At 46.9% G+C, this 15335-nt stretch overlaps 2 protein-coding genes across 8 annotated transcripts in view; one reads left to right on the top strand and one right to left on the bottom strand.

The window, feature by feature from the left end:
* Positions 1-2403, top strand: part of ATP2B3 (ATPase plasma membrane Ca2+ transporting 3) — a 139126-nt gene extending 136723 nt beyond the window's left edge. For all 7 annotated transcript variants that reach the window (XM_018570128.1, XM_018570131.1, XM_018570127.1 and 4 more), the window contains one exon: positions 2031-2403. In XM_018570128.1, coding sequence (XP_018425630.1) covers positions 2031-2351 — 321 coding nt within the window. In that variant the 3' untranslated portion in view covers positions 2352-2403. The remainder of the gene's footprint in view (positions 1-2030) is intronic.
* Positions 2404-11541: 9138 nt separating this feature from the next.
* Positions 11542-15335, bottom strand: part of FAM58A (family with sequence similarity 58 member A) — a 7582-nt gene continuing 3788 nt past the window's right edge. Inside the window, exons 3-5 of the mRNA XM_018570121.1 lie at positions 15216-15330; positions 12588-12815; positions 11542-11644 (exon numbers count right to left, since the gene is read on the bottom strand). Of these exons, the coding sequence (XP_018425623.1) occupies positions 11555-11644; positions 12588-12815; positions 15216-15330 (433 nt within the window). The 3' untranslated portion in view covers positions 11542-11554. The remainder of the gene's footprint in view (positions 11645-12587; positions 12816-15215; positions 15331-15335) is intronic.

The raw sequence follows: 15335 nt of genomic DNA, 5'->3' as shown, positions 1-15335 counted from the left end.
ACAAAGGAATATTACCGCCCCTTCCAATATGGAGTCTCCACCACCCAGGCGTGCATAGGTGCAGGCCAGGAGCTGTAGTCCATGATTGGCTACAGCAGAGTCAAGGAAAAAGCCGCTGATACTGTCAGTATATCACCCCAAAAAAGCTGGAGACGGATCCCCTCCTGATCAGAGTGGTACGGAATGGATGACATGTGTCCGTTTTACATCAGATTAAAGGCCCGCCCCCCATCATTCACAAGCAGGTCCGGCGAAGCGGAACACTTGTTTTTCTGGACCTGGACGGAGCCGGGGGGGGGGGCAGCATGAAAAAAGACGCCTGTCCTTTTAGATCCGGCTGCCTATAGACCTACATTGGGCATGCGATCGGGTCCGCCTGAAAAACTGACATCCGATCGGACCGATCCGTCTGAAAGGGGCCTAAAGGTTTCTGTTGGTAAACCAAGACTTTAGAATATAATTACCGAGTCCGTGTCTGAGTGCTTTATAACAGGAATTCGTTTTTGAGTTACAAATTACAATTGTGATCTGCAAAATAAATAGAAACATTTAATGTAAACGTTATTTATTATATTTACCAATAAAAGAATCAACAATTAAAACATTTTAATCAAAAAAATGTAAAAATAATCAATAGAACAAAATATTATATTTTAATACGTTTCAAAAACAGCAAACTCTTTTTATTTATTTATTTTATTTCCTTTGTGCGCTCTTTTTCGGCTTCCCTCTTCTGTCTCCATTGCATCTTCACCGCTTGTGCGTTCGTCAGTCTTCACCTAGTGAATGTATGTTTTAGTAAGCAGTTTATTAGCAAAGCATTCTTCTACCTGTCAGATATCTATCTATCTAGCTGTCTTGTTTCTCATATAACGCCATTCATTTTTTTAATTTTTTAATTTTGTTACATTATTTCAATCCTATATATGTATATTATATTATATTATATACACATATATGGCAAAAACACGTCATCACTTTATTCAAGAATGACGCCATCGGTGAAAATGGTTTAATTGTTTCAGACCACAATAATGCGCTATAGAGATAGAGGGGATTGTTCCTTTCCAATAAAAAAAAAAAAAGAAATTCAATATATTTCTAATTATTATTAATTTCCAGCCCGGTCCAGAGCTGCGCTACTTGTAGCTTCCCCGCAACACAAATATTCACATTTTCTAAACATTTTCCTGATGCCATTAATGTGGACTGAAATAAGAAAATGACGAAAAGCCCGTTCCTCTATCCCGTATTAATCTAACGCTTCTCTCTTTATTTCCCTTCAAATCCTTTCTCCATTGGCTCCTCCTCATCCTTTCATCCCTATCCATCCCTCTATCATTGGTCCCCCTCCCTCCATTGGCTCCTCCTCGTCCTTTCATCCCTATCCATCCCTCTATCATTGGTTCCCCTCTCTCCATTGGCTCCTCCTCATCCTTTCATCCCTCCATTGGCTCCTCCTCGTCCTTTCATCCCTATCCATCCCTCTATCATTGGTTCCCCTCCCTCCATTGGCTCCTCCTCATCCTTTCATCCCTCTATCATTGGTCCCCCCCCTCCATTGGCTCCTCCTCATCCTTTCATTCCTATCCATCCCTCTATCATTGGTCCCCCTCCCTCCATTGGCTCCTCCTCATCCTTTCATCCCTATCCATCCCTCTATCATTGATCCCCCTCCCTCCATTGGCTCCTCCTCATCCTTTCATCCCTATCCATCCCTTTATCATTGGTTCCCGTCCCTCCATTGGCTCCTCCTCATCCTTTCAACCCTATCCATCTATCCATCCCTCTATCACTGGCTCCCCTCCCTCCATTGGCTCCTCCTCATCCTTTCATCCCTATCCCTCCCTTTATCATTGGTTCCCGTCCCTCCATTGGCTCCTCCTCATCCTTTCAACCCTATCCATCTATCCATCCCTCTATCACTGGCTCCCCTCCCTCCATTGGCTCCTCCTCATCCTTTCATCCCTATCCCTCCCTTTATCATCCCCCCCTCCCTCCGTTGGACCTCTGTAACCCCAACTCTTTAGATCCGGGTGGTGAAAGCATTCCGTAGCTCCCTCTACGAAGGCCTAGAGAAACCCGACTCCAAGCCCTCCATTCACAATTTCATGGCCACCCCTGAGTTTTTGATCAACGATTACATCCACAATATACCCCTCATCGATGACACGGATGCGGAAGATAGCGATGAGCCTCCGGGCAAGGTGCTGTGGTCCATCCCGCCTCCGTCCCCCAACAAGAACAACAATGCCATCGACAGCGGCATCTACTTGACCACGGACACGAGCAAGTCGGCCGCCTCTTCCAATCCGGAAAGTCCTTTGCACAGCGTGGAGACTTCTCTCTAACGGAAAACACCAAACACTCGTCTTCAGCAACCACAAAGGGACAGCAAGACAAACGGAACTCGCGGCTCTTGCTGGTGTGTCAGCGGAGCCGATATTTACAGCCGAAAAAGCTTCGACGTACTTACAAAAAAAACACACACAAAAAATGGTTATCCAAGACCAAAATGTAATAATAATATCCATTTATGTATTTATTTTGGGGGGAAAAAAAAGGTAAAGTATTCATCGGAGGCTACTAAAGCATCTTTCCCGGCAACCCGAGGCGACATTAACAGTTCACGATCCGCAAATCCGGCAAAAGCTTTCAATAAAAAGAAAAGAAGTAAAAAAAAAACAAACAAAAACATTTATTGTGGCGGTGATTTTAGCACCTTGCGGGCAGTATTTGGAATTTGTGACCATCCGCCCTTCGCTCGTCATCCAAAATAGTTAGAAACATAAAAAGGAAAAAGAGAGAGAATACGAGGAACTGTAATAGTTTGGCCTAACCCAGAAGAAGAGAAATGGCAAAGGATACAATATTAGGACCGTCATGTATTTCAGGGGGTGTTCATGAATACCGTATTTGCCGGCGTATAAGGCGACCCCCCTAATTTTCCAGTTGAAACATAGGTTTTTGGGCTATACTCGTCGTATAAGACTACGCCCACTAACCTGTCACCACGCTGGATGTGCGCTAATACTGTATGTACGATAGACATGTGCGATTCGTTTCGTTACGAATCGAAATTCGTACGAATTTTCCTGAAATTCGTAAATTCGGAAGCATCCGAAATCCGAATGGCAGTTTCCGAATTATATCCGAAATACGAAATTCCGTTAACGAATTTCGGATCCGAATTTCTTTGAAACGGGAACTAATATTACCCCTGTAAATGAGGTTGAACAGCATGACAAGATTTTTTTTTAATCCGAGATACGGATCCGCTGCTGCTGATGCATTACAATACACAGGCAGGAAATACGAAATTCCGTTGACGTATTTTCGTTCCGTTACGAACATTCGTTATATTAAAGTTAAAAAGCAAAGTACATTTATATTGGAGTTGATGGTAGTTTTTTTTTTAAAGTCCGAAATACGGAATTCGGAATACGGAATCCGTTAACGGAATTCGTATTTTGGATAAAAAAACAACTACCACTCCAATGTTAACAAAGGTATTTTGCTTTTTAACTTCATCATAACGAATGTTCGTAAAGTTCCGAAAATATAACCGCCACTAACGAAAATTCGTATTTCGTACGAATCCGAATCCGAATTGAGTTTGGATTACGAAATACGAAATAACGGATATTCCGAAACGAAACAGAACAAATTTTTTGACGGCGCACAAGTCTAATGTACGATAGCTTCGGCTACAGTATACCGCGCTGAGCCAATCACAGAAAGCGATGTATGCGGTATACTGTACGTAGCTTCGGCTACAGTATACTGCGCTGAGCCAATCACGGCGAGCGATGTACGCGGTATACTGTACGTAGCTTCGGCTACAGTATACTGCGCTGAGCCAATCACGGCGAGCGATGTACACGGTATACTGTACGTAGCTTCGGCTACAGTAAACCGCGCTAAGCCAATCACGGAAAGCCATGTACGCGGTATACTGTATGTAGCTTCGGCTACAGTATACTGCGCTGAGCCAATCACGGCGAGCGATGTACGCGGTATACTGTACGTAGCTTCGGCTACAGTATACCGCGCTGAGCCAATCACGGCGAGCGATGTATTCTATTAATGAATACAAAGCCTGCTCAGATTTGGCAGAGGTTGTGTACATCGCTCGCCGTGATTGGCTTAGCGCGGTATACTGTAGCCGAAGCTTCCGTACATACAGTAATAGCGCACATCCAGCGGGCTGACAGATTTTGTATACCTGGCGTATAAGACGACCCCCGATTTTTCGGGGGATGTTTTTCAGTATAAAAAGTCGTCGTATACGCCGGCAAATACGGTAACTTGCACATGTACATGTAGTCATCTATAAAAGGGAGATAGATAGAAAGTCCCCCCCGCACTCCCCACAGCGCTCCCGGCCTATGCAACAGTGGTGGTCGCAGTGATGACCACGGATGGCGCCGTGCAGACACAAGGCAGAATACAGGAATCACCGGCACTCGGTAATATAATTAAACATGTCCACTTATTTGGAGAAATCGTCACAGTGAAAAAAAGCCAACGTTTCGGGGGCCACACAGGGTCCCTTCATCAGGGCGAGAATGTGACAACACACGCATATTGAAGAACCACATATATAAACCCCTTAGGAAGTTACCAATTACATTCAAAGTACCTCCCCCGTGACATCATCATGGCTGGAAATTGGTAACTTCCTAAGGGGTTTATATATGTTGTTCTTCAAAATGCGTGTGTTGTCACATTTTCTCGCACTGATGAAGGGACCCTGTGTGGCCCCCGAAACGTTGGCTTTTTTTCACTGTGACGATTTCTCCAAATAAATGGACATGTTTAATCATATTACCGAGTGCCGGTGATTCCTGTTTTCTGCCATATATAAAAGGGAAACATTGTAAGAATTGTTAAAAAGAAATAAAAAATTAGTTATCAGTGGCGAGCCGAACCAGAGGATAGTCCCGTTATATTCCAGAATGTCAATGGCGAGCCGAATCAGAAGCTAGTCCCATTATATTCCAGAATATCAATGGCGAACCGAACCAGAGGATAGTCCCGTTATATTCCAGAATATCAATGGCGAGCCGAACCAGAGGATAGCCCCATTATATTCCAGAATATCAATGGCGAGCCTAACCAGAGGATAGTCCCGTTATATTCCAGAATATCAATGGCGAGCCGAACCAGAGGATAGTCCCGTTATATTCCAGAATATCAATGGCGAGCCGAACCAGAGGATAGTCCCGTTATATTACAGAATATCAATGGCGAGGCGAACCAGAAGCTAGTCCTGTTATATTCCAGAATATCAATGGTGAGCCGAACCACAGGATAGTCCCGTTATATTCCAGAATATCAATGGCGAGCCTAAACCAGAAGCTAGTCCCGTTACATTCCAGAATATCAATGGCGAGCCGAACCAGAGGATAGTCCCGTTATATTCCAGAATATCAATGGCGAGCCTAAACCAGAGGATAGTCCCGTTATATTCCAGAATATCAATGGCGAGCCGAACCAGAAGCTAGTCCTGTTATATTCCAGAATATCAATGGCGAGGCGAACCAGAAGCTAGTCCCGTTATATTTCAGAATATCAATGGCGAGCCGAACCAGAGGATAGTCCCGTTATATTCCAGAATATCAATGGCGAGGCGAACCAGAAGCTAGTCCCGTTATATTCCAGAATATCAATGGCGAGGCGAACCAGAAGCTAGTCCCGTTATATTCCAGAATATCAATGGCGAGCCGAAGGAGGAGGATAGTCTTTTATTATTATTATATCCCCAAAAAGGGCTTTTCAGCTTTGAATAAAGAATGCAGCGAAAGTATCTGGGCGGCGCCATTTTTACGTTGCGTTACGCTGAGCGATCATGAAGAAATAAAAACACAAGTTCCCCATCAAAAAATAAAATTGTTGGGTGACCTAATTATGAACTTCATCTATAAAACTATAACGACACCTACAGCGCGGAAGCGACGACACTTCACAAGCAATCGACATTCACTTTTATTTATTGATCATTATGCATAAAAAAAACAGCATGAAATAATAACCTTTAGTCAAAATGTAGGTAAAAAACAAAAAAAAAAAAAGTAAAAATTAAAATAAAATCATAAAACTAACGCCGTACAGTGCACGATATTGACATTGACATTTTTTTTTTCATACTAGAACCAGACCATTTTGTCTTAAGAAATAGCTCGACCTGTTCCTGTTTAATCCTATGTCTCTGCATGAGTAGCCTAACTTTATTTGGTAAGAGAGAAGGGTGTCACAATTACTGCCACAGTCACATGACACTCCCCCCCCCCCAATAAAAATACTTATATGTGTGTGTATATATATATAATGGAAAATTGTATACTTACCTATCTGTAATTTTCCTTTCCTGACGCCATACATGGCAGCATACAAAGGGTGTAGCCCTGCCCCCAGCCGACCGTACGCTGCCATGTGGGTGTCAGGTAAACTGAAAATTGTATACTTACCTATTGGTAATTGTCCTTTCCTGACGCCAGTACATGGCAGCATATGAAGGACCCTCCCATGGCTTTCGCATTGAGCGCTCGTTACGAACATGGTGGCCTTGGGAGGCGGGCTTCAATTTATAGTATAACTGGTCCTGTGATTGGGCTGGGGGCGGGGGCCACACCCATCGTATGCTGCCATGTGGGTGTCAGGAAAACGGATAATTGTATACTTTCCTGGCGCCAATACATGGCAGCATACAGGACCCCCCCTGTATGGGCTGGGGGCGGAGCCACACTAATCGTATGCTGCCATGTGGGTGTCAGGAAATTATATATATATATATATATATGTGTGGTTGACAGGATAGTGCCTTGTCACTATGGTAATTGCTGAGTTTGGCACCCAGGACTCTCGGCCAGAGGGGCTGAGAGGGTCCTGGGTGCCAAACTCAGCAGTTACCATAGTGATACGGCACTATCCTGTCACACATATATATACTGTATATATATAGATATATATGGATATAAAATGAACTAAATCAAACCTAACGAAGATAACGTATGTACGTAAGCAACGCTGGAGCCGGTTGATCATGGATTGCCACACACAATCCATGAGCGGAACCGTAAACCTTCCCGCCCAAATACTCTTACAGAATTTCCCACGAAGCGAATCATTGGATGGTGGACTGTTAATGGGTTTGAGATGAAAGTGGACTCGTTCTATATACAAGCAAAGGGGAACGCCTCCGATCCCTCTTCCTTTTTTTTTTTCTTTCTTTAATTTGAAGGGATGATGCCGATGAAATTACCTTATATATCACATTTCCATTAACTACAAGCCATGCGAAATCCTGCGTAATGAATCTTAAATGCCGACTTTCTTTTTGTTTGTTTTTTCCCCCTCCCCCTCTCTGCTCTGTGGGCATTGCACACAAAAAAAGAGTTCAATTCACAGTTGCGAAAACCGACGCAAGGTGAATTTTAAAAACAATTCTTGTGAGGGCAAAACTTACACAAAGCGAGTTAATTACAAAATCGTTAAGTGGATTGAGAAATAAAAAAAATCACGACCGATTCTTTTCCTTTTAATTTATTTATTTGGACATCTGTGTAATGCCCAGCGGTGACACTCAGAACTACCAGCTCCAGATGGTTTAAGCCATGACTTTATGTTGAAAGATCGCAGCGAATAATCTGCTGAAATAGAATTTAAAAAAAAACAAAACAAAAAAAATTTGAAAAAAAAAAAAAGAGAAAAAACAAAGTAAAAAGATGCAACTTTGTTTCTTTCAGCATACGAGTGTAACAAAACAAAACAAAAAAGAAAGTGGTGTTTAATTTGAACTTATACAATGTGTAATATTATCGTTCATTTGCAGGCTTCTTTTCATTCAATATTGTAGATATATTGATAGAACAAAAAAAACAACAAAAAAAACGATACAAAGAATTATATATTTAAAAGCCAAAAAAATATGATTAAAAAACCACAAAAAAAAATGTATGAAAAAAAGCCAATACCGCTGTATAAATATCTGCCAAATGTAAGCGTGCTTTGCTTATTATTTTATTGGGTTGGGGGTGGTAGGCGCGGGTTGGGAGCAGTGCAATACGTCCACGCTGTCTTTTATTTTTCTTCTTTTTTTTTTTTTTTTTTAAATAAAGCAAAACTGCTTGTACATTATTCGGGGGGGAAGGGCTTAAAAACTCATATTGGGAAGCCTCCCTCGAAGCATATACTGTATTGAATGGCTGATTTTTGTTCAAACTGCTTACATAATGTTAAAAATTTTACCTGCCTGTTATACAAATAAACAAAAAAACAAACAACAAAACATTATATAGGAAAGACGACACCCTTGTATGGAATCAACAAAGTCTGTATCGCAAATTTCAACATTTCAATAGGCAAAAAAAAATAATACAAAATCAAAAAAAATACTTTGTATAAAAAAAACCCCCAAAAATAATACGAAACTATTCTACAAGCCGAGTTCTGATGGCGCGCGTTTTGTTCATTGAATGGAAATCTGCCAGCGGATCATCCGAACTGAGAGGGAAGCTTCTCACTCCACATTACAGCAGCGCTTCTCAGTAGACACATGTGCACTGGCAAAAAATTAGTTTACTTTCGTTTAGTTTTGATTCGGATTTTGTGTTATTTCGTTTTTCGGGATTCGGGTGTGAAAGTCAATTCGGACGAAATTCGTTAGCGGTAGTTCGTTAGAACGTTCGTTTCGTTCATTCGTTGCAGCAAAGTGAGATTTGAGGGGGGAAACATTTTTTTCTCTTTGCTGCAACGAACGAAACAAAGAAGAAAAGAAAATGATACGAACTTTCGAACAAACTACCGCTAATGAATTCCGGAAGCGGAAATTCGGATTCGTTCGCATTCGTAACGAAACAAATCACACATGTCTAGTTCTCAACCCCCAGTGGAGCGCTGGACTCCAGAATCAGTAAGGCGCTGGACTCCAGAATCAGTAAGGCGCTGGACTCCAGAATTAGTAAGGAGCTGGACTCCAGAATCAGTAAGGCGCTGGACTCCAGTGGCTCAGTGGTTAGTCGTACAGCACTGGGGGGTCTCCGATTCAAATCCTGGTCAGGACACCAGCTGCATGGGGTTTGCATGTTCTTCCTGTGCGGGTTTCTTCCAGAGACCTCCTAGATTCAGAGGAAGCCGACATTGAAGACGCAAGGACAAAGTGCCCCGGGCACTATAGCGGGGGGGCTATTGCAGCGTCGGCTTCAGGCCCACCACTAAAAAATAGGCCCGGATTGCCTCAGTATGCCCAATGGCAATCCGGGCTGAGGCATCAGGCACATTAGGTGGCCACTCGCCTCGTGGGGCCCCAGCAAGGAGCGAGCGGTTCGCCTAATGAGAGAGCTGCCTCTGCTGCTTCTCGCCCGACAGCACCAGGCCCACGATGCGGTTAGTCCGGCCCCCGACTATAAGGAGTGAAATACTGTAGCAAGCAGTAGAAACGCGTGTTACTGCACAAATATGAAGTTGGCCTTCAATGCTAGTGACCGCAAAATAAACAACAGAGCTTCATCGGGAATGGGCTTCTGGCTGATTCTTATGGCTCATAACATAGGAGGGGTGCCGGGGAGGGAAGGCGGAGGTTGGGCTGCAAGGGTATGAATCTGAAGCATTTTATCGCACCATGCCCTTGAAGCGCATTGCCGGATTACTTGCACAGTGACTCAGTGGGTAGCACTTCTGCCTGTCAACACTGGGGGGGAGGGCCCCCGGTTCGAATCCCAGTCAAGACACTATCTGCAAAGAGTTTGCATGTACTTCCTGTGCTGGTGTGGGTTTCTTCCAAGGGACTCTACAGACCTCATAGACTCAGAGGAAGCACATCGACGATGTAAAGACAAAGTGCAGTGGAAATAGAGCCGGACTAAAATAAAGGGCTACGTCAGCATCACGGCATGTCCAATGGCTGCACAGTGACTCAGTGGGTAGCACTACTGTTGTGCAGCACTGGGGGCCCCCGGTTCGAATCCCAGTCAAGACACTATGTGTTTGTCCTTCCTGTGCTGGTGTCACTAAGACATGCGTGGGTGGTTACTAAGCCCTGTATACATGTGAGATGGGGAGCTTAGACTCGCCTTGAGGGCGGGGACTGATGTGAATGTTCTGCATGTTAAGCTAAGTTTACCAGATTAAATCCAAGCACACCCTACTGACCATGCCCCACCCCCCACTTGTAGCCACACCCCCACATATAGCCACACCCACAGAATCACACCCCTATTTTTAGTACGCAGTAAATGCAAGGTCCGCTTACGCTCTCCGCGCCACGCCCCGTCCCCATTTTATCCCTTTCCCTGGCCATGTAGATGACCTAAACCCCCGCCCCCCCCCCACCGAAAACATTCATTTTCTAAAAGCAGAGACCCCCGCAGTATAAAACAGTTGCAATTTTTTTTTTTTAAAGTCCTTCTACATTTCTACATTATCAAAACTTTATTTTCAGTAAAAAGAACAACAAAAAAACACTCAAATAAATGTTACGTGTACACAACACCCAAATGTAAAAGAGGAGATTGTGTCGAGTAGATAGGTAACCCCCCTGGCAGCGATGCTCCCCACTGCTCGGGGTTTCCTTTAACCCCTTGCTGACCGCGGTGTTACACCCCCTTCCTGTCCCGGCCGTTGTTCAGCATTCAGCGCTGCGATACTTTGACATTTATTCCGTCATACAACGCTGCACTGATATGAATTTTATACCATTTTTTGGGGGGCAGACAGAGCTTTCTTTTGGTGGTATTTAATCACCACTGAGGGGGGAGGGGGGGTGTTTATTTTTTACTATATGAAGGAAAAATTACTGAAAATTTTGAAAACTAGTTTTTTTTGCATTATGTTAGGAAACATTTATTATTACCCAATTAATAAAATCCCCCTATGTGATAGCAAAGATATGCGACAGGTCCTCTTTATGAAGACATCAGGGGTCTCCAAGACCCCTAATGTCACCTAGGGACCCCCCCTGAAGAAGCAGAGATCTGCTTCTTCAGCTTCTCTCCAGCGTCTGAAGCTGGAGAGCGACACGAGAATGCGGAAGTGATGTAATATACGTCACTTCCGCATTCTGACACCGGAGGGAGATCGTGTAACGACCCCCCTCCGGTCCCTGTCACCTAGGACCCCCCTGAAGAAGCGAGGGGGCGTGGCCGAGCTGCCGTTTACAACGCCCGGGAGGTGATTAAAGGCCATTTCAAACCAGCTTCCCATTCCAGTTGTAATGCACCTTCTATTCATTCCAAGTGACCTCACAAAACCTTTTATTTAAAGACAAAAAATTGTAACAAATGGAAAGCTGGACAACCCAGTAAATGCTCCAAAAATTCTGAAGGCCGAAATCCAAACATTTGACAGCGTTCCGGCACTCTGTAACAAGCCGAGGTCGCAGGGCAACAGTCGGAAAGCCCATTGAGAGAGAGAGAGAAGGTTGCTCGGGTCACAACGACTGAACCCAGGACCGGCCATCGCAGGAATGATGATCGGGAAGAAGCTGCTGAAACAAATTTCTGCCACAAACAGCCCCCTTGTCTCCAGATAGTTCAGGTCCTTGCCACCAGTGTGGTCACGGTATTTCGGTGTCCATGGTATAAACGTTCACCAGTTCAGATATGATGTTGTTGATGATCGTTCTGGTTATATCTTCACTAAAAACCTAAAAAAAAGTCCAAGGAAAAAAAAAAGGTTTATAGGCGCCGAGGTTTCTGAACCTGCCTGACTTTTTAGGAGTTAAAGGAGAACTATGAGGTCAGTGTTTTTCCCCATAGTTCTCCTTTGGGTAACGGGAGGACACAAACTAGCATCCTCCCGTCACCCTAGGCTCAGTTTATAGAGAGCTACAGCTCGCGGTATACTGAGACGACGCAGCCGGAGCGGATCCCGACATTGCTGTCTGGATCCATCCAGCTGCCCCTGCCTATCTAGAGGCTGTACCCGCCCCCTCCCCCGTCCGTTCCGCCAGTCAGCGCTGGAGGATCGGAGAGGGAATCCCTGCAGGGAGCCGTGACAGTCACCACTCTCTGCAGGGAGATGATCGAGAAGTGAGCGAGCGCCGGTATGTGTTCCCTCACTTCCAGATCTATTGAGCCGACCTGTGACAGTCTCATTGTCACACGTGTAATAAATGCAATTCCTTAAAAGGAGAAGTACGAGGTCAGGGCTTTTCCCCATAGTTCTCCTCAGGGTAACGGGAGGACACAAACTAGCGTCCTCCCGTCACCCTAGGCTCAGTATATAGGGAGCTACAGCTCGCGGTATACTGAGACGCCGCAGCTGAAGCGGATCCCGACAATTGTGCCGGGATCCGCCCAGCTGTGTGACTGACAGCTGGCTCCTCCTATCTAGAGGCAGAGCCAGCTGCACCCGCCCCCCGTCCGTTCCGCCAGTAAGGTTTGGAGGATTGGACAGGGGAGGGGGGAATCCAGCCCCTCCCCTGTCACTGCAGTGACAGGATCGAGGAGTGAGCTCACCTCCCGATCTACTGAGCCGACCTGTGACATTCTCATTAGCGTAACCTCACTTCCTTTCTATTGTGTCCGCCATCCATGCCGGAACGCGGCGACACCGGTGCGAGTCAATCGTCGGCACGGGCCGCTTACCTTCCACCACTGGTTCTCCGCACCCTCGTTGCCCGGGACCTCCAACCCGTAGCACTGCAGAGCAAAGTATAACATGGCTACGGCGATATGCTGGGCCTCGTAGCGCAGGCAAATGTCCCCGTGGTAGCTGTCCCGGAGGAGGGCCCAGGAGGCCGTGGCAATGGGGTTGCGCTCCCAGCTGTGCCGGTTCATCCAGTTCTTTAGGGAGACCAGGTAATGCAGCAAATACTGAAAGTGAGATGAGACGACGTTAGTAATGCGCTTCTGTGTTAAACCTTCGATGCAGCTGAAAGTCAATGAGTTTGGATTGAATCTTCTTACGGAGGCCACTGATGAGGATTTGGGTACAAACGCCTCTCAAGAGGGAAAAACTCAACTCTGTTGGCCAAGAACAGGCAGGCTGAAGGCGAAGGCCTAGTCGCCGGTATTGCCTGTGGTCTCCCTGTAGCTGATTTTTTCCCCATTACCGACTTCCCATGAATTGATCTGCACTGTCTCAGTGTGTAGGCGGCCATCTTGGTAGAGGCATGGCTTTGCTACCTCATGTTGGAACCTCCAGCAAGGAAAACAATGACCGGCACAGTAGTGACATCATGAAATCCCACTCCTAATCGCCCTAGGGTAGCAGTCAGAGGGTAAAGGACCACACTATGCCTTGTCCAGCACTGTCTCAGTGTGTAGGCGGCCATCTTGGTAGAGGCATGGCTTTGCTACCTCATGTTGGAACCTCCAGCAAGGAAAACAATGACCGGCACAGTAGTGACATCATGAAATCCCATTTAAAATCGCCCTAGGGTAGCAGTCAGAGGCTAAAGGACTAGTCGCTGGTACTGCCTGTGGTCTCCCTGCAGCCGATTTCTCTCCATTACTAACGCACTATGACTTGTCCTGCGCGGTCTCAGTGTGGAGGCGGCCATCTTGGTCGAGGCAGGGCTTCGCTTCATCATGTCAGAGCCTCCAGCAAGGAAAACAGTGACCAGCACAGTAGTGAAGTCATGAACTCCCACTCCAAATCGCCCTAGGATAGCAGTCAGAGGCAGGGGCGTCCCAGGCTGGGTGACACCCGGAGCGGCAACCGAGTGTCACCCCGCCGAGACGTCACTGCGCATGCGCGGCAGTATTCCGATACCTGCCGGCGGCCATCTTGGTGATGGACTGCGGCAGAGAGAGGAGGGGACAGTCACCTGGCGGGATTGGGGGGGGTGACAACAAAATGACTAAGTCATTTTGGTGTCACCCCTCCAATGGTGGTGGCACCCGGGCCGCACCCCCCGCGTGACGCCACTGGTCAGAGGGTAAAGGACTAGTCGCTGGTACTGCCTGTGGTCTCCCTGCAGCTGATTTTTCTCCACTACTAACTCAGTATGAGGAGGAGGATCGATCGCTGGTGATCTAGGGGCGATTAGTACGGTCTGCTGCAGACATCACTAATCACTCCCAGATAACCCGGGATCGATCCTCCTCACATACATACTTTCCTTCGGCCGGAGCTCAGAACTGTCAGAGTTCCGGCCGAAGGAAGCCGGGGCTGCTCTGCGGTCTGCATCCGACACAGATGCCGACCGTGGAGCTTCTCCCGCAAGCCAGGTACGCGATCTGCGACGGCGTGCCTGACATATCAGCTGGCTGCGGGCCACACAGTACCAGCTCGCGGGCCGGAGTTGTCCCGCGGACCGGTACTTGGAGACCCAAATTTCCACTCGCCCTCACTTTATTTTTTACTCGCCAAAAGCGAGCAGGCCAGTGGAAATTTTGAGCCCTGACAGACTATTAGTGTCCATCTTGTTTGCCATTCGCTGTGTAACATATTCCATAGGCGTGTATAGAGAGAATAATGAGCCTTACTACAGTGGCAACGCATGCCTCGCTCCATACCGAGAGCGAACCACCACAGAGATAAACCTCCCTTTGTGTGCATCTTCGAACACTCTGTACTCATTTACTGAACGTCAGGCAGTCACTTTGTCATTGTTACACGCAGGGGGCGTAACTAGAAATCACAGGGCCCCATAGCAAAATTTTCTATGGGGCCCCGTGATTGTTAGTTATGCCACTTGCAGAGCCCACCTGAGATCCCACGCAGCCCACCTGAGAGTGACCCTGCAGAGCCCACCATAGACTCTCCATGGTGGTCTCTGCAAGGTCTCAGTTGCGCTGTACGCCTCTTACCCGTCACCTCCGTGGTCGCCGCCGCCTGGCCCCTGCCTCAGTTCCCGGGCTCCGCCTCCTATCGACGGGCCCTGCCTCCTCTTATATCACTGGCCCCACCTGCTCTTAGATTGCTGGCCAGTGATGTGAGAGGAGGCGGGGTTGCCGTTAGATGGGCCCCGCCTCCTTTACTGAAAACGGCCTATTCTGCTGGCTGTCACAGCTCCGCAGCGGCTGCGAGGGGGGGGGAACGTTCTCCTTCACAGCAGCTGCTGAGCTGCGTCAGTGACAGCCAGCACCCGAGACGCCATAGCGACCCACACGACATCAGAGGGATGCTGGGCCCCCCTGTGCACGGGACCCATAGCGGCCGCCTGGGTCGCTATGGCGATTGTTACGCCACTGGTTACACGCGCAGGCACGCCAAATCACGCTCCCATTGTGCCGCTGCACATAACGCGCCGTTCCCGAGCCACTCACTTTGTGCGGATGGTGAAAGGAGACCCGGAAATGTAGCAGCCTCAGCACCAGCAATTCACACTGCACAATGCTGTCCCGCAGCTCCCAAAACCTGGTGTCCAATTCCAGCGGCTCGCTCCC

This window comes from Nanorana parkeri, unplaced genomic scaffold, assembly GCF_000935625.1.
Source record: "Nanorana parkeri isolate BGI_ZX_2015 unplaced genomic scaffold, ASM93562v1 scaffold1461, whole genome shotgun sequence".
NCBI lineage: Eukaryota > Metazoa > Chordata > Amphibia > Anura > Dicroglossidae > Nanorana > Nanorana parkeri.
Note: the sequence above shows the minus strand (reverse complement) of the source record. Positions and strands in the feature narration are given on the sequence as shown.